The sequence below is a fragment of the Motacilla alba genome, chromosome 2 (assembly GCF_015832195.1).
Source record: "Motacilla alba alba isolate MOTALB_02 chromosome 2, Motacilla_alba_V1.0_pri, whole genome shotgun sequence".
Lineage (NCBI taxonomy): Eukaryota > Metazoa > Chordata > Aves > Passeriformes > Motacillidae > Motacilla > Motacilla alba.
The window spans coordinates 69,531,012-69,558,426 of NC_052017.1; the positions used below are offsets into that span (position 1 = coordinate 69,531,012).

A 27,415-nucleotide genomic window follows, 5' to 3' on the forward strand; every position below is an offset into this window, starting at 1 on the left:
ATTATGTCACAGTGTATAATTAAACCTAAACATATACTTTAAGAAAGAAAACAAGATGTAATGTGGAAAGAATTACCAATGGGTCAAGTTCGGGTCATAAATTAGGATGCGAATGGACCCGCTTACTGCGCCCATCTTTGAAATATAACCTGCCCTGCATTCTGCAGAATACAAGAGTTCGATTTGAATCTAACTTTTTTAAAAAAGAGTAATTTATTGATGGTTTTTTCACAGAGAATGACGTTTTCACGTATTTCAATGAAAGACCAGGTGGACCCCAAATCCACAGACCTTTGCTCAGCAGCCGAGGGCAGTAAAGCCCGGTTGCTGGGGCGGGGAGCGGGCCCGGGCGGACTACAGCTCCCGAAGGGCTGCGGGCGGCTCCGCTTCCTGCCCCGGCCGCGGGAGCCCATGGAGCCGACGGAGGGCGCCGAGGAGGAGCGGGTGGTGCAGTGCCCCGTGTGCCTGCGGGAGCTGCCGGGCGCCGACATCAACCCGCACCTGGACCGCTGCTTGCAGGCCGGCGGCGCCGAGGCCGAGCCCCCCAGCAAGAGGCCGCGCCTCGCCGCCGCCCCGCCGGGCAGCCAGGCCGAGGGGCAGCCGGAGGAGGCCCGTCCGGCCGCCGGGTCCCCCGTCTTCTCCCTCTTCCACAAGGGCCGCGGCGGCGGGCAGAGCCCGGCAGCCGCCGGCGGGAGGAGCGGCGCGGGGCGGGACGAGGCCGCCGAGCAGCCGGGCCATGGATGCGCGGCCGCGCTGTGCGGGGAGAGCCTGGCGCAGAAGCTGGAGGGGAAGCCCCTGGCCGAGCGGCTGCGGCCGGACGCGCTGGGGGACTACGTGGGGCAGGAGCGGGTGCTGGGGGCGCAGACCCTGCTGCGGTCCCTGCTGGAGTCCCACGAAATCCCCTCCCTCATCCTCTGGGGGCCGCCGGGCTGCGGGAAGGTGAGTGCGGGCGGCCCCGCTCGCAGCCTGCGGGGTCGGCCGGTGCTGCTTCACGTGGCTCTTGAGGCTGCTGTACGTAAAACCTGTTAATTTTCGGACTTTCTCTCTTCTTCGCCCTTCTGTCTTCTTGGTTTCTTTTGTAGATTCCTTACGTTGGCTGATGTCCACTAGTTTTCACTTAAGATTACAAAAAACACAACCTGCCTCATGAATAAAATAGAATTGGTCCACCCCCATGAGCCCCGCTCCATGCAGTTTGCTCTTTGGTTACACAAGGCCTCTCTTGCTTTCAGATAATTCAGATTTTGTAACTCCAAAGTCTGTACCTAAAACATAAGCCGTGGTTTAGTTAATGGCTGAGAAGCTGAAAAACTGCAACAACACAGAATCTCTAAATATGTCTAGGAAACCAGCAGGTTAATACAGCACAGTTTGCAATGTTATAAATGTAATTACCAATTAAGCCGGATTAATAATTTGCAAGAGTCAAATTATTATAAAATAACAAAGTATAAAATTTATTTTGCATTTGAATTTTAAGCCAGCCACAAAGTGAAACGGACAGAGTCAAGCCCAGGACTTTGGCTCTGGGTAATACACGTACGCAGCTCTGAGCCTCTGTCGCGTCAGAGAGGCAGTGGCACACCATAGCCATGTCCAAGTCCAGTTTTTATACTCTTTTTCTTGCCAGAGGCAAGGATGTCCTTTGTCCTTTTCATAATCAATTGAGTTTCCAAAGCTTCTCTGGTCCAAGGATAATACTATCAGATGGGAAGATAGTCCAGTCCCCGAAGTCTTGGGAATAATTCGTAGGTTTCTTGTCTTCTGCTAGAGTCCTTAAGGATCACACAAACCCGTGTCCGGGAAGATATACAAGTTAAACAGTCTTTTACTGGTAGTCCTTTACATGTTGGCAGATTTCCCAGAAACAGACTATGGACTAAGTGAATTATCATTAAATATGCTATCTCTCCAGCTATCTGAGGCCAGATGTGCCACTGATATCTTATTCCTGACAGTTAAGATTCCCCAGTTCCTGTGCTGTTTTCCTCTTCTTCACATGTAAATGTAGCAAGACTACGGGTGGTATGTGTAGGACAGCTGGTTTCCCAACCCCTGAGAGCTACTGTGCAAACTCCATTCTTTAGCTTTGGTAACTAGCCTGGACATGTTTCCTTTAGCAGTTTTCATATGGTCAGTGCAGCTGTAAACCTTTAATATTCTTATAACAGATCTAAGTTTTTATAACAGAACCATATTTTAGTACATTCATAGTACTAGACTTATAATAACATTACATTCAGTATATTAATTGCATAATACTATTTTATCCACCTATGAATTTTGACATCTCTATAACAGCAAGTGCCAGGTTTATTTTAGCCTACGAATTCTTGTCCCTTAGAGAAGGCAGCACTGGTGTAGAAGGCAGGTAGCGTTACGGCTAGGCCATCATCCAACTTCAGTCACTTTTAGGCTGGTCGGTCTTTGCAGGATCTGATCACTGCATATTTGTGTTCTGCCTCCTTTAGCGTACCAGGGCCCATCATGAGTCCCCAGAGACGCTCTAGCACAGCAGTGAAGGGATTCACAGTTGTTGTGAGGGAAGGACCAAAGGAATGCCTCAGGTGTGGTTGAACAGTGTTTAAGATCTGTTGTTCCACGTATTTCAGATTTGTGGTGTAGCAGGGCAAACAAAATACAGTTTTCTGTGTCAGTCTAATGTGTTCACAACATTTAGTTTCATGTATTATATATTTATATAATTTGGTGTGTTGACTGCGTGAGAGTATGTTTGAGAAATCTGGGATGGGGAAATGATTAATGCTTAGCAGAGAAGTTAAGGACAGCAGCAGCTTGCTGTTGTCAGCACACTTAATTGAAAATAAAAAGACTTGCTGTGTGGTGTTTGAATAATAATGCTAGTCAATCAGATTAAATAAGGAGCAAGTGTTAGAATTAGATGACTACTATTAGCAATTAATTAGATGAATACTATTAGCAATGATGCAGCAGGTTTCTTAGGCTAGGTAACATACACCTCAAAAGAACCAACTAGTGAACTTCAATAATTGCCACTTCCTTTAAAATAACAAAGTAATAGCAGAAAGTAAGAGCTCAGAATAGATGGGGTAAAGAAGCACTGTTTCTGAAAGCAGACTAAAGAGGAGGTGGATTGACTGAAGTAAGGATGGCCAGAGAGAGAAGTGGAATTCAGTTCTTTATTAAGAAGAATTCTCCTTTCTGAATGAGTAACACATTAAGGGACTTGCTTCTATATTTTTTGTGGTCTCCTGTCTTTTGTTTCTTGTTACCTCTGTCAACAGCACGTGCTTGCTCTTTCTTGAAGCCCTCTTTGCAAAGGAAAAAAAAGCTGTACAAGTACAGTGGTAGCAAAGCAAGGGGTGCAGAACAGCCTCTGCAAACTGGCACTGGCTTCAGTGGCCTTTGGGTTGTGATCCGATGAATGCACCTGGCTTTGACCATGGAAGTGCTTTTTCATGAGCTCGTGACAGCTTAACAGTTGTGTTCCAGGTCTCCTTTAGGAACCTTCTGTGGTACTGAAAATGTCTTTGAGTAATGGGCAATCTGTTTTATGCCTGTAATGTCACAGCTTTCATTCTCCTTTCATATGGCACATCCTCCTCACCCATATGCTTTACGCACAATTCTATTTAGTAAGCTTGCTTTTCACTTTTCAGAGTTTAAATTCTGTTGCTCCTCCGTTGTCTGACTTGAATCTTTTCTGTGCCTTTTGACCCATCAAAGAACAGTTCCACAACTCATCTGTTATATTTTTACTCACTGAGTAAAAATACTATTGGGTAACTCATCTGCTTTCTAGGTTATTCCTTCTCAGCAGAGTTTTGAGTCTATCTGCTTTCATCTGCCTCCTGATGAAATGCCCATTATTGGCTGAACCAGAAATTCCTTCTGCAAAAAGTTGAGCATTCCCCCTTCACCCACATTTATCAATATTTCTAGAATGGTGCTAGAGTTGAGTTTTATCTCAGGCCTTCTTCCCCATAAATCATAATGTCAGTTTGAGTTAAATATCTGAAATTTCTGTTCTTTTCTTGCATGTGTCCTTATAAAATTCCTCTCCTAACAGATTTAACATGCAAGCAAAGTAGTCTTCCTGGAAATGAAAAAGGAGATCCGTTCTTGCCTGCCTATCTCGCCCACTTACTATTTGAGTTTTGTGTATATAATGTGTCTAAGAAGACATTTCATGAGAAAGCAACTTAGGGCTTGAAAACTTGAAAGATCCTGTGCAAGAGAAGTAAGTATTCTCACTGCCTCAGGACCTGGTTGGACTGATCAGCAAAAACTTCTTCCATTAAGTACAGCGCTTTTCAGCAGGAAAAACACTAAGAAATAACTGCATGCTGTGTAGTCTCATATGTAACAAGGCCATATGCTAAGCTCTGCCCATCAAAGAGCTAAAATAGCAGCATAATTAGATATGTTGGTCTAAATTCAGAAGTGCTGTGTAAGGTGGTCATACATTTCTTAAACCTCTACAGGCTCTTGCTACCCATGGAATCTGGTTATTGCAGTCCATCTATGCCTTCTTCCATTTCTACAGCCAAATGCCATGGTAACTGATACTTTTGAAAAGGGTAGAGCAGGACTAAGTGAAAAAAAATAAATGAACATGGAATAAATCATCAGGGCCGAATTTCAAATAAATTTATGTATTATTTTTCAGTCTGGATGTTTATGAGAAATTGTAGTTCAACTGACTTTTTCTAAGCAAGCAATCTTGCTTGTTAAAGTGCTATCAATTTAATATTTCATATTGTAGGTCAAGAGTATTTTTGGGGTATTTTTATCGTGAGAACAATAAAGCTAGGTACTGGAGTAAAAGCATGTGTGCTATGTAACTGCTCTGCCCAAGTCGATTTTGGCCTCAGCTGCACTTGAATATTCAAGGAAACATTCTCAAAATTGAAAAGACAAAATTGGGGTATTTTGTTGTGATCCTCTTTTCTTTTGAGTTTCCATCTGTCCTGAGTCCTCTTACTTTAAGGGAACATGATCTTTGTACCTTGAATCTCTCATCCTAATTACGTAGGAAGCCAAGGTGCTCTGGATGAAAAGACTTTGGCTTTTTGTTTGCACTTCTGTCACTCTGAAGTGTTGAACACAAGAGCCAGTTTTCTTCTTTTAAGAAGCTGACCCAGACTCAGGCCAGAAGAAACATTGCTTCAAAGAGATGCCGTGGTTATTAACTTAGGAACAGTTAGCTTGTTCATACTGACTATGCAAATTTTTAAAGGCCTGTATAAATCCGAGTGTAATGTGAGTAAGCTGTGCTGTGATTTATGGCACCTTAATACAGGGATTTAGATTTTTGCATGTCTGCCATTGGGGCACCAATTTTAGTAAAGAGTTAGCAGGGGGACACAGAGTAACTTGAGCACCGAATAATTTTGCTGCCACAGATGAAGTTTAAGCCTTATAAACCTGAACATTCTGTATTTAAATACAGTAAACATTCCCTCTTATGGCTGCTGCATAACAAGAAAAAAATAGGCAGCAAGTGGCATGAACCCGCTCCTTACAGAAGATAAGACAAAGAGCATTCATGCATGATTTTTTGAGGTTCATGTCTGCCCTCTCGTAATAAAATAAAATACGCAATGTTGGTATGAGTGCAAAACTTTGAAGTATCTATCAAATCTTCTCTGACATTATATTTTATTTCTAGAACTCTCTTGTATTTCTTTTCTTTGTTTGCATTCAATAAATGACCTATTGAAACACAGACAAAAAGTCCCAGCACCTGTTTTGATGCACACATATTTATCATCGCTTCCCAGTGCTTCCTATTTTGCTGATTCAAGTGGTTACCTAATGGGCTGTTTGATTGCTTGAGTGTGTTTTGTCTTCTCTTATTCATACAGCTTGGGGCCTGATTTGAACCATTTGAACTAATGAGTTCTGTAGATTGATTAGCATGAAATTTTAAACTGAAAATGCATCATGTCTTTTACATTATTGTAAACTGAAAGTCCAGGACAGCTCTGAAAAATGGGTTTGTCTTTGCAGTTGCTTGGGAGCAGTGTTGTAGTGCAGTGTGCTTTGCTTTGCTTATCTAAATCAGGAATAACTTGGGGTGGCTCTCTAGGAAGAGAACACTGGAAGAGAAAATACCATTGTATCCATAAAAAAAGTTGGAATTTCAGTACACAAATCAGGATACAGCAAATTGAGATACAGTTCCATTTCAATAAACATTATGCAATGACCTTGCATCTGTTTATGCTTGGTTGGGCTTGGATTCTGGAAGTGCTGTAAAGCACATGCTGTGTCTCTTGTTCAGTGACACTTACTCCTCCAGTAGTATCTCAGTGGGCTATTTGGGGTCTGAGGAACCAAACAAGATGGGTAAGAATAGCATCTGCCCTTATATAAACGCCAACTGCTGCTACTTTTGATTGTGTTTATCTGTATAGACAGTGTCCCCAGGCCATGTTCACCTGCTGTGCTGCCAATTTCCTTTAGACACGGCCAGGCTTATCTCCTGTGATGCAGTGTGGCACAGAGAACATCCACAGAGCTATATCCCAGAGAACTGCTGCCCTGTGCGGCATCCAGGGATGCTGTTGGTGTCTCCCTCAAGGCAGTGAAACAGAGCACGGCCTTTCTTGATCGCTTGGCAGCTACAGTATGACCCTGCTGCCAGCAAAAGGAGGGTTGAGGGTGAGGGAAGGCCATTGATGGCAACACCATGTAAACAAAGATTTGGAAATCCTGGCCAGAATAAAGGAAGAGCAAAAAATAGCTAGAAAGTCATGGTCAAACAACAGCAAATAAAATCAGGGTACTAGTTCAGCACTCTGATAACATGGCTTAGACCTTACAAGTCCGTAGGGTCTAACTAGCCTGTTGTGTTTTGCACTAGGCTTACCAGTCTCTTGTCATCCCTGCCACAAACATAATTGATACTGTGGTTTGCTCTGGAACAAACCAGCAAAGTCACCTGTTGGGGAAACCTGCATGCCAACTAGATTATCCCTGCTCAGGAATAATCCATGCTGCACTGCACTTGTGCCAGTCTGCCAGATCTGATTTGGTAACCTAAACGTGGCCTGGCAGAGCCTACAGCCTTCCAGACTTCCTGGGAGAACTGTGTATATTGGAAAAACCAATGAACCTTAGGTTTCACAGTATTCTTGATATGATCTAACCCTGTGTTCTAATCCCTTCCCAGTTTTTTCCAACTCCACTTCCTGAAGTGAGTTAGGCAGTACCACTCTTCATTCTTGTAAGGGGCTTTGGTGAGCTAATGTGATGAGCATAGTTTAATGGCCTGGTACAGGGCTGCAAAAATCAAAAAGACCACCTTACTTCTGAGCAGGTAGTCCTTGAACATCAGCATCAATAAGACTGGTTTAACTTGTACGAGCTTTTAACTGTTTTCTTCCGGCCGTGGATGTGAGGGAGCATTGACTAGTGGCAGTGGAGAGAGGAGAGAAATAGTTCATACTTAAAGAGTGTTGCCCAGTCAGGGAAACTTCTAGGTATACAGAACATTCTTGTCTCCTAGTACAAACACCCAGCTTACCAAACCACAAATCTGATTGACTTTTCTGCGCTGACAGTGGGAGGTGTGTGGAGCCAAGCATGATTTGTGGGTTGCTTTTGGTTCATCCATAACTTGTATCAAAACCTAGAAAAACAGGTAGTATAGTTGCTCTGAGTGAACTTGTTTGTTAGTTTGGTTGGTTGATGGTTGTTTGTAAATCTGAGACCTCTGAGAGGTTTCAGCCTCTGGGAAAGGATATTCTCATTTGGACTGCCACAAAGCAATAGGTACAGGATGGTCAAGGAAAGTTTCAGTAGTTAAGTGTTTGTTCTGTGTGTTATGAGTCTGGAAATAAATGACCACGGGCTGAAGATAAGCGTTATTCATTGGTGAATAATGGTTCAGAAGTTTCTAGGTGAATATGTTTCTGTTTTAGAACCGCTTTTTATGATGTCACTGCTTTAGCTTGTCTAAACAGGTAGGTCGGTAAGGTCTCACAATATTCAGCATAAAAGCTGAGATAATAATTTGAATGAGTTTGAATAGTTTGGCGTCATAGAAGAGAACTAAGAATGGTTTCTGGAAGGGGCAAGGATATTACACTGAGCTTTGTAAGGTGTTATTTTTAGTGAAGGTAGCAAAAGATTAGTTGGCAGGATCACTCCTTAATTTGTGGGAAACAATATTCCTGCTCCTGCACATAAAGAAAAAAACATGAACTAAATAAGAAACACCTGTATAATAAAAGGAGCACATTATCAACTTGTTTGGATTTCCTTTTTGGGCCTGTTATGCAGGTTCTGATTCAGGGGTACTTAGAGTAAATTGCAACATCAGTGTCACTATTTTAAAAGATTTGTTTTCCAGTGTAAGAATCAAACTTCAGAATTTATTTTCAATTATGAAGGATAATCAGTGTGTTTTCTTCTGTCTTATTCCATATCAGATTTCTAATTTTATTCTTGTCCCTTAAATACATTGCCCATGGGGAAAGTAGGAAATTAGCATATGAGTTACAGTTGTTCTGTGCTAGTGCCTTCATATTTTAGCTACTTTGCTTACATGAATTCTCCACTAGGTTATGTGTTCCTTTAGGTTGTAACCTGAAGTAACAAAGAGAAACTGTAGCTTGTTACTGACTTTTGCTTGAGATGGTAGGACAAAAAGCAACATAAAAATCCTGCGCTCATGGGATGTCTTTCAGAGGACCAGGGAAAGTTTTACAACTGTGTGATAGGCAGTTTGACTTGCTGAATGATTGATTGTGCAGAACAGAAGGAAGAGGTTGTGAACATGCCTGTCCTTGTCAAGCATTGGATTTGAAAGGCAATGTATGTTATTCTTATTGCAACCTTTGGTAACCCACAAGTTGGCAGAGGGGGAGAGGTATCTGCTGGCTGAGATCCATGCAGCAGATTTCAAGTAGATTCTTGGTCTAACAGTAACTTTCAAACAAATCTCTTTGATTTTTTCCCCCTAAATTAGAGTTAGAAATATGGACTCCTGTGCACGTGTATAAAACAAAGTCCTTACTGCTTTTTTTGTAAATAACAAAACTCTCTGAGTGACAACCAGGGTACAATGTGAGCTACCAGTCCGGATGGAGCTACAAGAAGAATAGCTGCTTAATTTTTTTTTCTTTCTCGTCTCACCACTGCCACTTTTAGAGAAGGAAGAGGTACATTTTCCTTTTTCATCCTCAGGTTTGATGTATTGGGTGTTTCTGTGCTTTCAGAGATTTTTAAGGCATGGATATATCCTCTGAAGTAACATTCTGATTCCTTTTGTAAGGAAATATGAATTTTGGTTTTAATTTGGTAGCTCAGTTTCAAAGATATTTTTCTTTTGGTTTTGATGGGGTGGGGGTGGAATTTGCTTGTTTGTTTATTTTCTCAGATCTTGCTAATATCTGTAGGCTTTGCTGCAAACACTTTCCAAGTATCTTTCCAGTCTTGTCCTCTGCAATGATACAACTTGGGGATGGGCTGGTGGATTGAGCTCCAGGAAGCAAGGAAGGATCTGATATGGGATGCAAGTCTTGTATCAGGACCTGAAATGACACCGCTTCTGAAGGCAGTCAGGAAGCCCTTACTAAAATTAAGGCAAGAATGAATAACAAAATATCCTTCTCCTTAGCCTCCCATTTTCTAACTTGGGCTGGTTGTGGTTTCAGGGACAAGGAAATCCATTAAATGGACAGAGCAGGGTACTGCAGAACTGTTGGTAGCCAAGTGGTAGGTGCTTGTTTCTGCAGCCTCCCTGCAGGAGGATCAGGTTGACACCACCTGCTGCTTTAACCTCAGCACTTAGAATATCTTCTGAGGTGATTTTGTTGGCACCTGTCCCTCCTGCTGAGGCTCGCCTGTCTTCAGTCTCCTATGGATCCTTCTCTAATAGAACAGTGAGCTTGATGGAAGAATCACCTGTTTTCTCTAGCAGTACTTTCAAATAGAGATAAATTCTCTTTGAGGCATACACCTGTGCTGACTAAAGGGTTGTGAAGGAAAGTCTCAAAATCATGTCTGTGATATGTTCTGGTGTAGTAAATCTACCCAGGAGGTTGGTGGAGGTTGTGTCTGTGCTTTGTTAGGCTAAGTGAAATTATAAAATTTGAAGAGCTTGTTCATGAAGACAGAAAAACAACATAGCTGCTTACTAAAAACAGCCAGTTTGTTCAGCCAGCTGCCTTTTGCTTCCCTGGGCCAGCATTTGATTATTGTTGACTATTTAGATTTAAGAGTTACATTTTCTTAAGTATACATGTAAATTTATAATACTAATGTTCTCATGCTTTTGTAGAAACTGCAGTCTGATTATTTTCATTTTTATGTGTATTTGAAATATAAAAGAGTTTGGTTAATAACATTGTAGCTTTTTATTTCTCACATGCAGTTGCACTGTAAGCTCTTAGGCAGGTGTCTTGGGGCAGTCCAGCTCTTTATCCATTAACATGCTCCACAAAATAACTGCACAGGGAATTGCAGTCAGCCTGTCTTCTGTGACAGAAATGTATTTGGCAAAGAGTTCTTCTTCCGTGACAAAGGAGACAGCTGTCAGTGCTGTCCTTTTCAGTACTGAGGCTCTCTGGGTCTGGTATGGAAAAGTGCAGGCATTGGAAATGCAGCAGAGGAATTGGCAGCTACCTCTAGCAGGAAGTTTTTAAGTCTTCTGTGCCATAGAATAACGTGAGCTAAAATGCCTTAACTCTGTAAACTGTCAACACTGTCCCTATGTCCAAAATATATAGCTTTGTTCTTTACAGATTTCCTTTAAATTGGTACTTTCTGTGTCTGAAATGATTTTCACAAAGCTTTCTCCTATTGCTGTTTCAGACTACACTGGCACACATCATAGCCAACAGCAGCAAAAAGAATGGCATGAGGTTTGTGACACTATCAGCCACAAGTGCCAAGACAAATGATGTTCGAGATGTCATCAGCCAAGCCCAGAATGAAAAAAGACTCTTCAAGAGAAAAACTATCCTCTTTATTGATGAGATCCATCGTTTCAATAAATCTCAGCAGGTATTGTACTACGCTGCTTTTTTTAAAAGAGCCTTTGTCAGCACTTCTGTAAAATCTCCCACTTTGCCTTAAGGTGATACCTTTCTCTGGGCTTTTGATTTCAATGGTAATACTTTGTAGTAATTGTAGTAGATGAATTTGGGAGAAACATAAAAATTAAACTCCTTAGCTAACTTCCAACCAACATTTAATTACTGTGATTCAAGGATTTAAATAAAAGGCTGAGTTACACTTATGTGCCAGTCTTTATATGATACTTTTATGAAATTTTATTTTTGCAAAGTAATGTTAGTAGTGTTTGCTGCACACATCTTAATTTCAGCCTCAATCTGGGGGGGTAGCATTTTGTATTACCTTTACAAAGTTCTGGAATGTGAATGTGCCAAAGGTGTGTATTTTAATGTTGTCCTCTCTTCTGTGTAAGAAAAAAATAAGTCATGGCATGGTACTTCAGGATAATACTGTAGCCATCACTTGGGCTTTTTTTTCTTTTTCCTTTCCTAGGTATAAGTTTTTTTTCAGTTGTGCCATGGAAAGCTTGAATTCTGTACTACAGAGTGCAGTGTTTAGATTGAACTATTCTGTAATCTTCTTGTAGTCTTCTGCGTACAGAATTAGGCGGGGAATTGTAGCCTTAAAGACTGATTCAGAGCATATTTAGGAATAGCGCCACTATTTGTTATACTTGATAAGGCAATTTCATGATTTCTTGTGTTGCCATGCAATAAACCAAAGTCACACAAACCCAAAATTTGCAGATTTCTTTACCCTATTTCTTTTCAGCTGCCAGAGTCATTCTCAGTGCAGTCTATTATTAAGGTGTTGGATGCATGAAATTAAATCATTTCCATATCTGTGCAGATGAACTGCCTTGTCAGTGTGGTTATTTGTCATATCAACAAGGAACCCAAAGTCTCACAAGATGCAAAAAAAAAGGAGCCTACTCACATGGGATGTTTCAGGTTGTCATTAATCGAAATCAGCTTTTTCTGTTTCCCTCCCATGCTCAGGACACTTTCCTTCCTCACGTCGAGTGTGGGACGGTGACCCTGATAGGAGCGACCACAGAAAACCCTTCCTTCCAAGTCAACGCCGCTCTCCTGAGCCGGTGCCGGGTGATCGTCCTGGAGAAGCTCTCGGCTGAAGCGATGGAGGCAATTCTGATGAGGGCGGTCAGGTTCTTAGGCCTCCAGGTTTTGGGCCAGGGCGACCAGCACGGCACCCCTGCGACTGGCAGCAGCAGCAAGAGCTCGGAGTGAGTACTTTATGGGCTGCGGGGTGTTAACGTGCACAGCCCGAGGAGCTGACTGCCTGCCAGGGAGAGAATGAAGCAGTTGGGGGGTGGGAAGAGAAACCCTAGCCACTTCTGATAGTAAAGAAAAGAAGTGGCAGCATATGGCAGGGGCGGGGGTGACAGGAGAGAGAGAATTCAAAGCATTGGCTCTCCCCATCCAAAACATAATCTCATCGTCTGGATTAGGAGAGAATTTTATACTTGGATCCGTAACTCCTGACTCACCCTCTCAGGATATTTAAATCTGTTCTGCTGCTGAGGATTTGCTGTGAAAGCCTGTATTTGGGTCTTTGTCATGTCCTAATGTGTGTTACTTGTTGCTACTGGTTGTAAAAGCATCATGTTGCCATTAAGTGCTGGATGGGCTATCCCCTCTTAATTCGGAAGTGCCTGGCAAAAGTTTGTTGTTTTCTGAGAATTTGTTTTTAATAAGATCAGGGAGGATGATGCTGCCTCTGTTCTTTAGTTGCAGAATAAGTCCTGTGCTGTGTTTTAGGATATTCAGTGACGAGAGTAGACTGTTGCTGTGAGATGTTAATAGATTGTTTTAAGAGAGACTTTGTTTTTCTCTGGCCCTTGATGTCCAGACAGATAAATTCATATTAAGCACTTGAGAATGTTTTGGAAAAAACAACATCCAGATTTGTCTACAAGAGGTGTTATCTGCCTTCTGAAACAGGAGGCTGGCAAATAAGAGTAATGTAAGGTACTGTGGTACTCATGTGCAAGCTATTACACTTCCTTCGTGTTGGTTCTTGGCTGCACTCCTAGTAATTTACAGTGCATTGGCATGGTGGTGATTGACAGACTTTATGAAATAAATGAGAGGGAATCCACTTGAACTTTGTCACAGAATGTAAGCACAAAGAATTGCCAACCTGTATGCTAAGGTCAGGACAGGTAAGGAAAGGCATTACTTTTTTATTTTTAGGTAACCCTGCCTCATGGTTTAGTCATTTGTAGCTTTTATGTGTTGTAGTAATGTGAATATTAGAACAGAAGGTAGTACTGCATGTCAGCATTAATGTAGTGGCACAGCTGTGCTTGTGGCTACACCCTGACTGGGGTTCAGAGACTTTCCTTTCTGTACAGGATTAAAGTACAAGGCATAGTTTCAGCTGCAGTTGTTTGGGTTTGGGTTTCGCTGGACTCTCCATGTCTGTAACCTTCTGATAGCTATGGATGATTTAAACAGCACGGTGCTTCATCAAACTGAAAGAAGTCTGGCAGGCAGACTGTCAGACTAACACAGTTTCAGAAATCTCTCCTTGGCGAGAGAGGGCCACACTCCAAAGGCAGTCATGGGAGCCAAGCGTTTAAAAATAAAAAATGGGGGTTTGAATTGAGGAGGTTTTATTGCAGTTGTTTGTCAGGACTTTCTTATCTTTCATTATGCGATCTGGTGCTGAGCCACAATTCCTACATTCTGTTGCTGATAAGTTCAGATTTTTATAAGCCATCCACTCTCCTGTGGTTCTGGTTTGGATTCCTCACTGATTCCTGCTTCTTGCTTCAGTATCCATACCATTTCTGCTTCTTCATTTCCTCTCCACTGTTGTGCAGGAGCAGCTGTCTCAGCTTTTTACACCCTTGCCTCTGTGGAACAGGACTGTCATTATTAGATGCAGGCAAGTAACTGTTCATGCTATCCTGAAGAATAAATGGGAATCACCAATTACAATTGATTTGGTTGTTAACGGTGCTCACCTTTATACCAGAGTGAGAAAAGGAGCCGTAAGGCAGCACGTCCCCAAACCGTGGGGTGTACCCACTTTGAAAAGAGATCTAGCAGAAAGGCACAAGAGATGTGTACGTTGAATTTTCAGTTTCATTTCCCATGTGAGTCTCCCTTTCCAAGCCACAGCAGTGTAGTATGAAGTACTGTGTGTGCTACTTCGCCTCAGTTAATCAGATGGTTTTAGTATCACATCAGTTGTCTGACTAAGATTTTGAAAGAGAGGATGATTCTTTGTAGTCTCTCCTATTACCTTGAGGAATAAGGTGAGGGTGAATCTTCCTTAGTCTTTACAAGCATCTTCTCTGCTTGGCAAGAATGCAGCCATCCCCGAGTGATTCAGTGGATTTCATCATCTGCACTCCACAAGTGTGCTCTACCCAAAACTGTTCCTTACATTTTCTTTGTGGATTTTTCTGCTCTTGCTTCCATCATTGGTGCAGGTTTCTGATAAGGTTTGATCACCTGGATTCTCTTTCACTCCACCGTGGCCTTTTTTTGCTCTAAAGCTGGAGCAACTAGCAGTGAGTTTTACTTCTTGGATATCTTTCTATTTGTTGTGTCATCATGGCTTACAAAGGTTCTTTGACAGTTTTTATGTTAATTACTGGATTTCTTTAGGATAACATGTGCTTTTTGTTATATTTTCATCAGCATTACTGCCCTCAAACTGTGCCTCTGAAGTCTTCAGTAAATCTGAAGACTTTACTGAAGTACAGTCTTCAGTATACTGAAGATGGAGAAATGAGAAAGGAAGAAACATACTCATGATGAAGAAAAGTAAGAAGTCAATGTAAAGATGTTTTTTATTGCTGCAACTGCTTGTGCTTTCTGCAGTTTATGCTGTGTCAGTAGTAGCACCAGCTGTTCCAGGTGTGCACTGATACATTACACTTGTATGTGCCAGTGGTGGAAGAAACCAAATTCTTCTCTTGGCTTTTTGTCATTCAAGTGCTGCCTTCAGAATGGTATCTCTAATTGAAGTCAGACAGTAAACTGGATGGTTGATTAATGTGTTTGAAGCTAGATAGCACAGAAGGCACACAGCTGAGGGGAATTGAAGGAACCCCAGGTTCCTGTTGGCAAGCCCAGACATCATGCGGTTCAACTTATTACTGGCTGTATTACAAGTTCTGGCGTGTTTTGAATTCACTGGTTCGTAAATCACAACACTGAAGGTGGAATTCCTCTGGATCTTCGGTGTTCAATACTTCCTTAAAAATTATTCCTTAATTGGAATATCCATTCAATTTCCTTGCAGGAAATGAGTTGAAGTGAGAGTAAATACTGGGAGACAATGCTGTGAGGCAGTGAGCAGTACATATCATACTGCAGTAGTTCAGTTGAACAACTGTGTTTGCCTGTAAAAGTGTTGCAATCTGCCAAGGAGTGAACATAGTGAGAATAATTGCGCTGAGAAAGTAAGAAAGTACTGATTTATATGGGAAAGAAGCTGTGGGTGCTTTGTCTCGTGTTTTCCTCAGTAATTTTTAAAATTTTGATCACACAGGTTCTCCTTGCTTGGGCTTCCTTATATTTACTCCCTGATAACTGCTTATGCTCTCTTGTCATTGGCTCAAATGCTGGTGTGCTGTGTGGGTTTAATGGGTTGTTCATCATACATTTCATGTTGGTTCTTGGCACAAGCTGTCTCGAGGGTATGGCGATAAAGAGGACCTGGAAGAAGGATTTATTATCCTGTAGTGGTAGTTTTCCATTCCTTGAGCTAGTATATCACCTTCAGCCCAGTGAGTGATGAATCCCAGCACGTCCCTTTTGACTTGTTTATGTTTTGGTCTCCGTATCATTGGTTACAAGGTACCAGCATTGAACATTGGCATCCAGTGGGTGTTCGGTGTTAATTTTGGAAGTTGAATAAAATATGGGATTGCCCATCTGCAAGCGTATCAGGAGCTTGGAAGGAAGTCAGGAAACATGGGAGTTACTCTGCCTTGCGGTTCTGATGGGTGCAGAAGTTGGATAAACTGGAGGGAGTGGGGCACTTGAGCTTCTGAAGACAGGATGGGCTTAAAAATGTAAAACACAACAGTGGTTTTTGGAAGCCAAGGTATTGAAATAATTGCCATCCTGATTTTGAAAGTTAAATCATCAGAAAATGGAATTTAAGGTCTTAATTGCTCAGAAAAAAAATCTCAATTCAGTTATTCTGAGTATAACATTTTACTATTTTGAAATACTGAATTTGTATGGAGCTGAGATTATGCAACAGAGAAGCATTGTGTTATTTCCAATCAGTAATTCTCATCAATGTGCTGTGCAAACAGCTTGTATGTGGAAGTTTTCTCCATTTATTCTTGTTCTTTATCACAGCCTGCATGTCCATGTAGGCATGGACTGGATCAGCCAATACATAATGCATTATTTGGATTGGATTGCTGTTATCCTTAGATTACAACTGAAATTTCACCATGGAAATGGACAAGGCCATTGCTTGTAACCAGATTTTTCATACTTTCTTGTGAATATTTGTTTCACTTGCTGTAATATAAATTGCTTATGTTGAGTTAACAGGGCAGTTAGAGTCCTATAGTAAAACAAGAGACAGGAATACAACTCAGCTTTAAATTAGCAAATAAATTGCAAAAGTGCTCTGAGGCCTCAACTTTTTTTGGGAAAGACTGTCCTTAGCTTCTTCTGAGGTGGCCTTTTAGTGCTCTCAATGCTTCCACTTTCTTGGAGTCACTGCCTGCAGTTGTGGTATCAGTGTGAGGAGGCCTCAAGCACATGGTGTGCTTCTCTGCAAGCAGCAGGCAAAGAGCTTAGTCCATGAAGGTGAAATCTTCTCTCAAATCTTCTCATGCTCTGATGGTGTGTGAGAAGTGTTTGCTCAGCATGTTGTATATTTGGGGTCATTTCTGTTGAAGGAGGTCTTAGCAGCAGGATGTCTGTGTGTAGTGCCTGATGTTTTTTTAAAAAGAGCTTTTGCTTTCCTTGCTGGCTTTTTTAATTTAATGCTTATGAAAGATCTGGTACCCATCTATAGTGCTGAGGGATGAATGTTGCTTCCTGATTTTCAAGGAATTTGAGGCTTGAGATAATTGACTAAGTCTCTGTGCAGTTGCATTGTTCTGCTTCCTTGTTCAAAGACAGTGTTTAAAACAACCTGGCAAAAGTGCTACTCTATGTGTGTTAATATTTTTTACTAGATTCATCAAATACATGAGAAATAAGGAAATGGAAAAAAGTCATGATGAGATGCATGTGGTGCATCTATTTTTGCCAGGGTGCGATTCCTACTGTCTACTCTCTGCAGTATGGGATTTGCTTCTAGAAGACATTTGTCAGCTTTCTCTTAGAGTGGTTGATTGAGATTGCAGCTCTACTAGTTTTTCTTTTTTATGTGTGGCCATGAGAGGACTCAAATATTAACTGCTAAATTTTTTTCAGAACCTACAATCTTTTTCTTTTGTGTGACAAGTGCAAAGTGGGTTTGCAAGGAGGAAGAGAAGGCAAGTAAAGAAAATCAGTGGACACGGCTGTCTGGGAGCTCTGATGCTGCCTTTTTTTACACCACTGGTAGTAACAGTAACACATCTTTTGGTAAATGAAGTGCAGGGCTGTTGTGAATCCTTAATTATTTGACACACAAGAATTTCATAAGAAGTGGCCTCTCACACCAAGCCCTATGTGCTAATCCATACTGATACCTGTCACTCTTGATTTACAGTGGAGCTACTAGAAGTGACTCAGTTAGGGCCATTAATGTCATGTTTGAATTCCATTAGCTGCTCTCTCCAAATCAGATCAGTAACACCCTCTGCCTGGCAACACCTTAGATGTTACCTTGTCTACATAACTGAGGTTTGAGGGTTAAATCCACAACAGGGTGCCTGTGAAACATGCAGAGGTGAACTGGTTTGGATGTGTCGCAACAGTGAGGACTGCAGCCTAGCAGGTGAAAACCTTGAGACAAAACTTGAGGACTTTGTTGTTCTCACAGATTTTTCACGGACTCATTAGAAGATCTCAGGAGATCCTGCAGCTGCATTTCTCAGGTCTTCCTGTCTTCACAGAATCACTGAATTTTCTGAGCTGGAAGGGACCCACCCACAAGGATCATCAAGTCCAACTCTTAAGTGAATGGCCCATACAGGGATCAAACCCTTGATGTTATCAACACCATGCTTCAATCAACTGAGCTAACCTCGGTGACTTGTTCATTTAGATTGTGATTTCACTGGAATTTGGCCTTTTTCACTTTTGTTTAGTTCTGGCACACTTAGAGCAGTAGATGGCAAGAAGAGTGATGGACATGTATTGGGATGCAGCTTCTTTCTAGTAAGATTTTTTTTTGTACTCCAGTGACTAAGTTGTAATACCAAAAAAGTAAGATGAATGTGTTTTACATTGTAAACAGTCTTTTCAGTTGTTGTTTTCTAAAGAACAATTGATAGCACCTCTTGCTGTTGTTAGTAGTTCAAAACGTTATGCTAATGACTTTATAACTCACTATATTCTCTCACCTGCATTTGGATAGCTTGCTGCCTTTTCACTGTTCTTCCACCAAGGAATTTGAACTGCTAGCAGGGAAATGCTGATGGAGTAAAACCCTGTAAAGTTCAGCTGGCTGTATCAGAATTGGGCTGTGATGAAAACCTAATCCTAGTTTTTGTTGAATTTAATGAGGTGAGGAAAAATAAGGGGGTTAAATAGGTGAGAGTTCCTGCCCTACATCTTTCATGTGCAATTGTATTTAGCAGGCATTGGAGCCGGAGGAAGAAGGTGGGCCCCTGGTTCTGCAGGACAGTTTAAGATCTTAAACCAGGCTGTGTATCAAGATCTCCAGCGCAACAGGCAGGGAGAGGAGTGTGATGGGGACTAAGGATGTGTGGTTATTCTGTTGCAGATTCCCGGTGTACATAGAGGAGAAAGCTCTGAACACACTTGCCTATCTTTGCGATGGGGATGCCAGGACTGGGTTGAACGGACTCCAGTTGGCAGTTCAGGCCAGAATAGCAGCAGGAAGGAACGCTCCTTTGAACACCACTGCCAAAGGTGGTGCTGCAGATGGCATTCTGGTAACAGAAGAGCATGTAAAGGAAGGGCTCCAGCGATCTCACATCCTGTATGACCGAGCAGGTGAGATGCAGTTTCTGAGATGCAGTGTTCTCAAAATGTGATAGCTTCTCTAATTCCTCTTTCTTCTCCCTTTTTTGTACCAGCTGCTCTATTGAAACAGTGGTTGTACTGAAGTTTGTTCTAAAAGTTACTTTTCCTCTACAATGTAGTTCAGCTGGAAATTCCTTCTCAACCAGGAAGTGTAGATTAGCTGAAAGACCTATTTCCTGTCCTGAGAACAGTTAGTTGCATGGTGAAATTATTTGTTATTTAAGGTCTATGAGGGTTTCAGTGAAAGGGGCAGAAGGATTTGATGAGGACATTTTTCTTGAAGGGTTGGATATCTTCCATTGCACTTTTACTCCTTTGAAAGTCTTGGAAGTTCTCACATCCACAGCAATATGTTATGTCAAAACCTGAGAAGTTTGCTTTATTTTTAGAGTTGCTTTTTAAGGTAATGAATTCTGTAGCTTGCTTAGGGCAGGCCACATAAATCACATTGCACTTAATGCTTCCTAGTGTGATAACCACTCTTGCTAAATTTGTGACTTGGCAATCTTAGGCATCACAGTAGTTGGGCCACTAAACCATTTTATGTTAGAGGGTCAAAAATCAGTGAGTATCAGATTAGGTGAATCCCCTTGAATGCATATGCTGGTTCTTCAGCAACACTTGAATGAGTGTGCAGAATAGTATGAAATGATTATGCCAAGCAGTATTTGAAGAACTGATTTATTTTCTTTTTTATTTTTTTTGGGCCACTGTTTCTGATATTCTGCATTAACTGCCACTGTTCAAAACCTGTGATGAGAGGTTTCTTGAAGTTGGTTGTAACATATGCCTGCTTGCAGCCTTCTTGCTACAAAGAAATAATGATGACTCACTGTCAGGAGAAAGGCAGCTGGGCAGATAGTGATCTATTGGCAGCTGAGAAGTCGAGGGCAGGCAGGGGGAGGGAGAAGAAACATTTTATGGGGTCTGTGGCAGGAAGAGGTCATGATTAGAAGGAAGTGGAAAATCTGACTGGTTCGCTGGTACGAGTCTCTTGCACAGTGTAGGTCCCTTGTGTGTTTGCTGTCGCCTTGTGGCCACTGTCACACAGAACTCTTGGCTGTGTCCGTTGCTCCCAGCCCTCCTGCACCTTCTTGCTCTGGTAGAGATGGCACAGAGTGCCTCTTCCTGAGGCTTGCATCAAGTCTGGGTAGCGTGTGTCAGGCTCTTCTCTGTTGCAGTAATCTTTGTTGTGGTTTATTGTGGGGTTTTTTGGTTAGAGATTTTCAGAATGGTGAAAGCAGTAAAAACCCTGTTTTTCTGGATCGTATAAACACCAGAAAGCCTGACACAGTAGCAGGTTGCCCAAGTACATGTCTTTCCAGAATTTCTCTCTTCTGTGGAATGGTCTGTGTTGACCACTGACTGTTGACTGCAGGTTGACCACTTTTGTCCACAGTAGAGATAGCTGTTTGTACTTTTAAATACAAAGGAATTTCAAATGGTGGCTACTGCATAAATTTATTTTTTTTTGGTAGCATGTTTTAGCTGACACATTTTGAATCACAGCTGTGGTGGTGGGATCTACAGTCCTCTAAAATGAAACGCTTCAGTCTTTTAAAGTGGAGGGTCTAATCATGATGGCAGCAACATACATGTGTTTCATGTTCATGTAGAAAGCACCAGATAATTGATTAGTGTTCAGAGTGTAAATATGGACTTTTTATTTTACATTACGTATTGTTACCTTCTGCAAAATTTGCCAAATATGTGTAATTTGGCCTTCTCTTCTGTATTTTCATCAAGTAATCTAGGAAAGAAATCATTCAAAATGCAGTTGTTAGGCTGTTGTTCTAATCTACGTGCAGACATGTAAAGAAAAGGTCTTTGTGCAGATAGTTTATGCATTTTAGCTGGAAGATCAAAGAAACAATCAAATTTCACTGCTAGCAGCTGCCTGAAGCCCTTGCAGTTGGAGAGGAAACAGAAACTATTAGTCATATTTTAGTTTTTAATTGCAGTTGTTAAAATTTTGACCATTTTAGAAAAATGATGTAGCAACCAAATTCATTGAAGTTTACCAGCAGATGGGCAGTGACTAGATCTTTTTAATCGAGTTGTATTATTGCCCCTTCCTTTTACAGATCGTATCACTCTGCTAACACTGATTTAATAAGATAAATGTCAGTAATTTCACTGTGTGGTGACATAACTTCAAGTATGTTAAAGACTGGGAATGTGTTATGCTGAAGTTGATTTATTTTGCAGTCTGGAACACAGTTTTTTCTTTACCTTCTCTGGAGGAGGAAGGAGAAGGTATCTCACTGTCCCGGGTTTGCTGTCGGGGCAGAGCTTAGAGCCATGTAGGCAGGAATAAGTTGCTATTCCATACCATGCACATCATTGCTGGGGTAGGGGAGTGGCTTATTTGGAGTTGGATTCCCAACTGGTGTTAAATCACCACACTCACACCATAATGGTTTTTTCCTGCTCAGTTTTTTCTGCTGGATCAGAATGAGAAGTCTTTTTATCTATGCTTTGGTCTAGTCTGACTTCCAAGGCTTTATTCTTTCCTTTATCAATGAGCAGTTTGATGTTTACCTTTTGCTAAGATAGAAAATAATTTGAGATAGGGACTGATTTTAGTTTTGCCCACTGCTTTGTGAATAGAAATTGTTTAAGAAACTCAAATATTAATTATGGTCAGTGAACAAGACCTTTTCCCTATCTTCTACCAATATGACTTGAGATAAATCGGTGTCTTAAAGTAGTCTGAAAACTCCTCATGAGCACATAAAGCAATCTCTAGGCATATGTTGGCAGGATTTCTGCATCTGTATATGTCAGACACTAGAAAACTGTCTCTTCCACAAAGCCTCTTTGTGCAGCGTCTTGTTTCAGAAAGGTATTTGCCTTTGTGGGAACTGCATAGAGAAAATTTATTTTGATTCCAAAAACTCTTCATAGTTTTGATTTCAAGAGGCATCTGGAATACAGCAGAGATAGATAAACTGGTATGTGTCTGTCTCTCAACTGAATTGATAAGGCCCAAACCTATATGGTAGCTAACCAGCAAGAGAAGGCTAATAAATAAAGGTTACTAAAAGTTCTATTTTTTAAACTGCTTTTGGTATCTCAGGCTATCTATAAAATGTATTTTTAGACAGAAATGTAAGATCTCTCTCCAATGCACATCACTGTATTTTGTCTTTAATTGGTAATGCAATGTGATTATTCTGATATATAAGTATTGTCATTGTAGCTCTGTCACCAACACTAACTTTGTAAGGAAGGAAATAAAAGGCACTAATTCCCTTCTCAGCCTGAAGTCTGAAGTTCCCTGCAGGTTTATATATCTAGATCAAACCTATTTGCTGGATTCCTTCTGCCTCTCCAGCTGGTATCCCCACATATGACACTTTACAGTCGCCCAAACAGCATATAAAAGCCTCCAGCAGAAAAATCTGGGTGATTGCAACCTCTGGAGATATTTAAAGGCCATCTTCCTTACTTTCAAGAGACCAAGAGACGCCTCCTGCAAGAGGATGATGCGAGTTCAGCTGCTTGGGGTTATTGCTCCTGACTCAAGTGTTATGGTGGAGCACGGACATGCTGTTTGTGTTGGCTCGAGTGAGGGCTGCATACCAGGGCTCTTTGTGTGGAGTCCTAGCAAAAATAGCTGTCTGACTGCCTGTGCTCGCCAGCAGCGTGCTGAATTCCCCACAGAATCACACTCCAACAGGAGCAGAGATGGGGGCAGTGGACCTGGCAGGTGGAGGTCTTGCTGGCTACAAAAGGAGCAACTGCGGCAGCATGGTGATTTTGGTTCTCAGACTCACTCAGGCAGCCCTTTTATTTTTCAGGGCCTACAAGCCACTGGTGTGTTCTGGTGTTGCCCTCAGTCTGTAAATCCTTTTAGCCTTAGGAAGAAGAGGAATATTAACAGATGGCTGTGCATGCAGCCAGTTGCCTTTAAAATACATACTTATCTGTGAGCCAAGGAATGCCAGGCACTTGAAAAAATAAAAAAGGCAGATAACATGGAAAGTATAACAATATTGCTGCAAAATACTCTTACAAGTTTGATTAAAAGACATGCATAAGAATCAAAACCAGTTGCACAGAGGAAAATTGTAAGCAGGAAGAGTCTCATTCAGTGTTTGTAATACTGACTCTCTATTTTTAAGTGTAGCCCTAGAAGATCTGTGGAATAGCTTTGTTTTTCCTTGGAGTCCAAATCTAATAATATATTAAGCTTTAATATTTAAAAAAAAAAAATCCTTGTATTTCTTTCACTCTTCCCACTTTTTACTTAGAAGCCTGGCATTTCAAGTGTTGTTGCAGTAGGGCAGGTGTCCACAGTTGAACTCAGCATTTCTTAGGGGTTTGCCAGGGTTGTGCACTGCAATTCTGTTTTTTCCAAATTTCTGTTTGATTTTCCATCATAGTATATCCATGGCATTTCCTTTTTTCTCATCTCTATACAGCACATCAAACTTGTGTTTTACTGCACACTTTATTTTCAAGTTTTAGATGATGTGAAATGTCTTTTTTCTAAAATATCACTACTGTATCACTGTATCCAGTGATATCCTGTATCACTGGATTTCTCTGATTCCTGTGTTGTCTTCTCAAAGCTCTGTGTGTGTCCAAAAGCAACGATCAGTTATTTGTATGTGCTTGTACTTTTGGGCATAACTTAAGTTATTTATGTAGAGTTTTCTTCCTAACTGCTTAAGATATCTGGGGTTATCTTTTTTAATTCTTTTTCTTTTAAAGTGAATGCAGTTAGTTAGGTTATGAAACCCAAACTGTTTGCCTAGCAATGTTTAAAAAAAAAAAAAAAACTTCCTTTTCATCAGCAGTTGCTCTGTTTTGCTTATGTAGTTAGGGAATCATTCACATGGGAAACCATGAAGGCACTGAAAACAATAATGAATGCTGTAACCACATATCCATAAAAAGAGCTTGAAAAAGCAGCTTATGTTTACTGATGTGATGTAATAAAATATATTTTGTTCCCTTAAATAAATTTCACTTAATTTCCTCCTAACAGCTTTGTGTATTGCTTCTCCCCCATCCTAAACAGGAGAAGAACATTACAACTGCATCTCTGCCCTGCACAAGTCTATGAGAGGCTCTGATGAAAACGCCTCCCTTTACTGGCTTGCTCGAATGCTTGAGGGCGGTGAGGATCCACTCTATGTAGCAAGGAGGCTGGTGAGGTTTGCAAGTGAAGACATAGGTCAGTATTTGCAGTATTTCACATTGGAAAATCACGTTGAATGAAGATCGTCCAGGCTTCTCTGGTTTCTAAAAGTTGGCTTTTGAAAAACAAACAAACCCAAAACAGTTCTATGCAGAATAGGTACAAAATACTGAAATGCTCCACACGGTATAAAAACTTGGTATATGCAGGCAGAGACCTACATGAGGTGTCATTGGGATGATTACCTATTTCAGGAAAGACAAATGGTTTTGAGGTCATGTTTGGTGCATATTAATATGGATTCTTTTAAACCTTGCTGGTTGTAGGTCACCAGTAAACTTGTACCACAGAGAGTGTGTATTTCAGGGATGTCTGATTTTCTGATAAGTCTGGCATGTGAATACCTACCCTGACCTGCAAACCTTAGGTTTTATACCTGTAAGGCATCATTATTTACTTATTCAAAGTAGCAGATCCAGCAACAGTTTTAGCACGTATGTGATAGGTGAAGAGTTAGGAGACCTGTGGAAGCTATGTCTGTACAGCAATATTTCCCCATTTCTTTGCTAACTAATTTCAAAAAGTAGGAGATTCATATGTGGTCAACTATTGCTCAGGCTGCCACTGTGTGGCAGCAGATGCAGTCTAAATCGTACCCACAGCTTACACTTTTTTTTTGTGGATGGAGGGAATGTATCTTATGCATGGTGTGGTATTGTACCAGAAATTCCAATATCTGAGAAAGCATCTCTGAAAGGTGCATGGATACCTTACAGGAAAGAAAAAAAAATTTAACCAAAAAAAAAAAAAAAAGCCATTAAGTTAATTGACTTTAACCTGCTTTTATCTGCTTCCTTTCTGTAGGACTGGCAGATCCTCTGGCTTTAACGCAAGCAGTTGCTGCTTATCAAGGCTGTCACTTCATTGGAATGCCTGAGTGTGAGGTAAATGCTTCATTAATTCACTGATTTGAAAGTTCTGCAATCTGTAAAACCTATCTGTAACTATAAAAAGAAGCAGATTGCAAGGACAGGGCAGACTTAGTTACTTGTTCATTCTGCATGTCCCTTCTTTGACAAGAGAACATTGTAGCTCTTGAAATAGATGCTGTAGTTTAAAATAAAAGTCACTGCATATTTATTGTTAAAATGTGATGCATGAACATGTATCATTTTTCTCTGTCTGTTTTTTTCTATGATAGATAAAGTAGCTATTATTTTCTGGTAGTAAAAACCATGGAGCTATGGTGTTGTTAAATAATAGTATTCATATTATAGTAGCAGGCAGAGGTCAGTTTAAAAACAATGCTGTACAACCAACCTGAATAGCAGGCCTTTTCCCAAAGAGCTTAAAAGAAGTAATTTAACATTTCCCTCTGCTTGTTTGCAGGTGATTCTAGCACAGTGTGTAGTGTACTTTGCCAGGGCCCCAAAGTCTATAGAGGTGTACAGGGCATATGGCAAGGTCAAGGAATGCCTGAGGATGCACACGGGACCACTGCCCCCTGTTCCTCTGCACCTGAGAAACGCCCCAACAAAGCTCATGAAGAACTTGGGCTATGGAAAAGGCTACAAATACAACCCCATGTACAAGGAACCTGTGGAGCAGGACTATCTACCAGAAGAATTGAAAGGAACAGACTTTTTCAAGGAACAAAAAACATGACTGCTGTGCTCAGAATGGGTTTTGATTTTATGGCTCATACATTTCTACTGGGATCAAAATTCCCCTACAGTGTCAGCTAGCTGTTACTGTGGTTGACAGGATTAAGCCACCAAGCCTTCCATATACTTTTTTATCCTTCTGCTTTTATTGCTGTTGTTCAGCAGTTACTTTGTAAAGGATTGCAGTTAGGCAGTGTAGAAATGCAAAAATAAGCTTAATCCATATAGTGCTGTCACTGGTTTAAATGAAATTAAGAAAAATCAAGAGACTTGTGTTTCTGGCTCTTGCTGTGAGACAAGAAATATTACTGTGCTGCTTTTTAAAATCAGTGTCTATTTCAGATTTGGAGAACATCATTTTCCAGAAAAATAATAAATTGTACCCCCTCTGCTAAAATACTGTACAAAATACAATTACAGAGTAATTTTTGCTTGTTATGATGTTTCAAAGACCAATTTTGTACGACAGTTATTGAACCAATAAAGCTGTTACAAATAGGGTCTTTGCATTTGTTTAAATACTCCTATGACAGCAGTGTGGTTTTGAAAGTTTTAACTCCCTTTAATTTTAATTATCCCTACTTTCCAGGGGGGAAAGTTTAATTCATTTTGTAAGCAGAATAGTCATGAAAATGGCCACTGGAGTGATACGAGCCCTTTGCACCTCTCTCCAGCTGTGATAGGACTCGGCCACCTGCGGGTCAGCTGTCTGGAACACACCAGTTGCAGGTGGGTATTTCTTGACAGCTGAGGCATTTGTGCTGTGTGGGCTTAGATAGAGAGGTTGCCACAGCTGCGCATCTGGAGTTCATTCAGTGCAGCATTCACAAGCCAGGAGGTCTGTGGGCTGAGAATGCAGTGCCAAGTCCAGAAGCAAATTTTATTCTGCTTATTGCTCTTAATTCTCAAGGCAGATTGCTGACCCTTGGCCTCGATCAATAGTTTTGGATATACAGCCTCCAAAACTTTGTGATTTTTATTGGAAATTAATTTTGTTGTGAGACTCCCTTCATACAAAGTTCTGCGTAATGTAGGAGTCAAGCCAAAGATCCTGGTGTAGCTGAAGTGTTTCAGAATTTGAACCTTTTGCATGATTATGTACTGTTAGAGGGCTTCACTCAAATTCCTTAAACACTTCTGTGTTCTCCTACCTTAAATAAGTAGGTTTTGAATGGGCAAAATGTTCTAAAGACAAGCATTTCAACAAGCTTTATTTATGTACATTTGCATGCTTTTCTTTTTAACACAATTCACTTTGTTATTGTTGTTGTTTGTTTGGAACTTGCTTGTTGCATAAATTAAGGGGGTAATTAATTAGATTAGTATTTTTATCCTGATGGACCTCTAAAGTGCCTTTGGAGGAATAAACCAAGGCGTGGTCTTTTCCAGTGCTGAACCAGCATGTGCTCACCTTCAGAGGGCAGCACAGGTTGGCAAAGGGTTCA

At 41.1% G+C, this 27,415-nt stretch overlaps 1 protein-coding gene across 1 annotated transcript; it reads left to right on the plus strand.

The window, feature by feature from the left end:
* The first annotated feature begins 248 nt into the window (after positions 1-248).
* WRNIP1 (WRN helicase interacting protein 1) lies at positions 249-26,469 on the plus strand. Its single transcript, XM_038125031.1, has 7 exons — positions 249-939; positions 10,807-10,998; positions 12,009-12,253; positions 18,895-19,127; positions 24,187-24,342; positions 25,171-25,250; positions 25,696-26,469. The coding sequence occupies exons 1-7, from the start codon at positions 259-261 to the stop codon at positions 25,969-25,971; spliced, it is 1,863 nt and encodes a 620-aa protein (XP_037980959.1). The 5' UTR covers positions 249-258; the 3' UTR covers positions 25,972-26,469.
* The last annotated feature ends 946 nt before the right edge of the window (positions 26,470-27,415 follow it).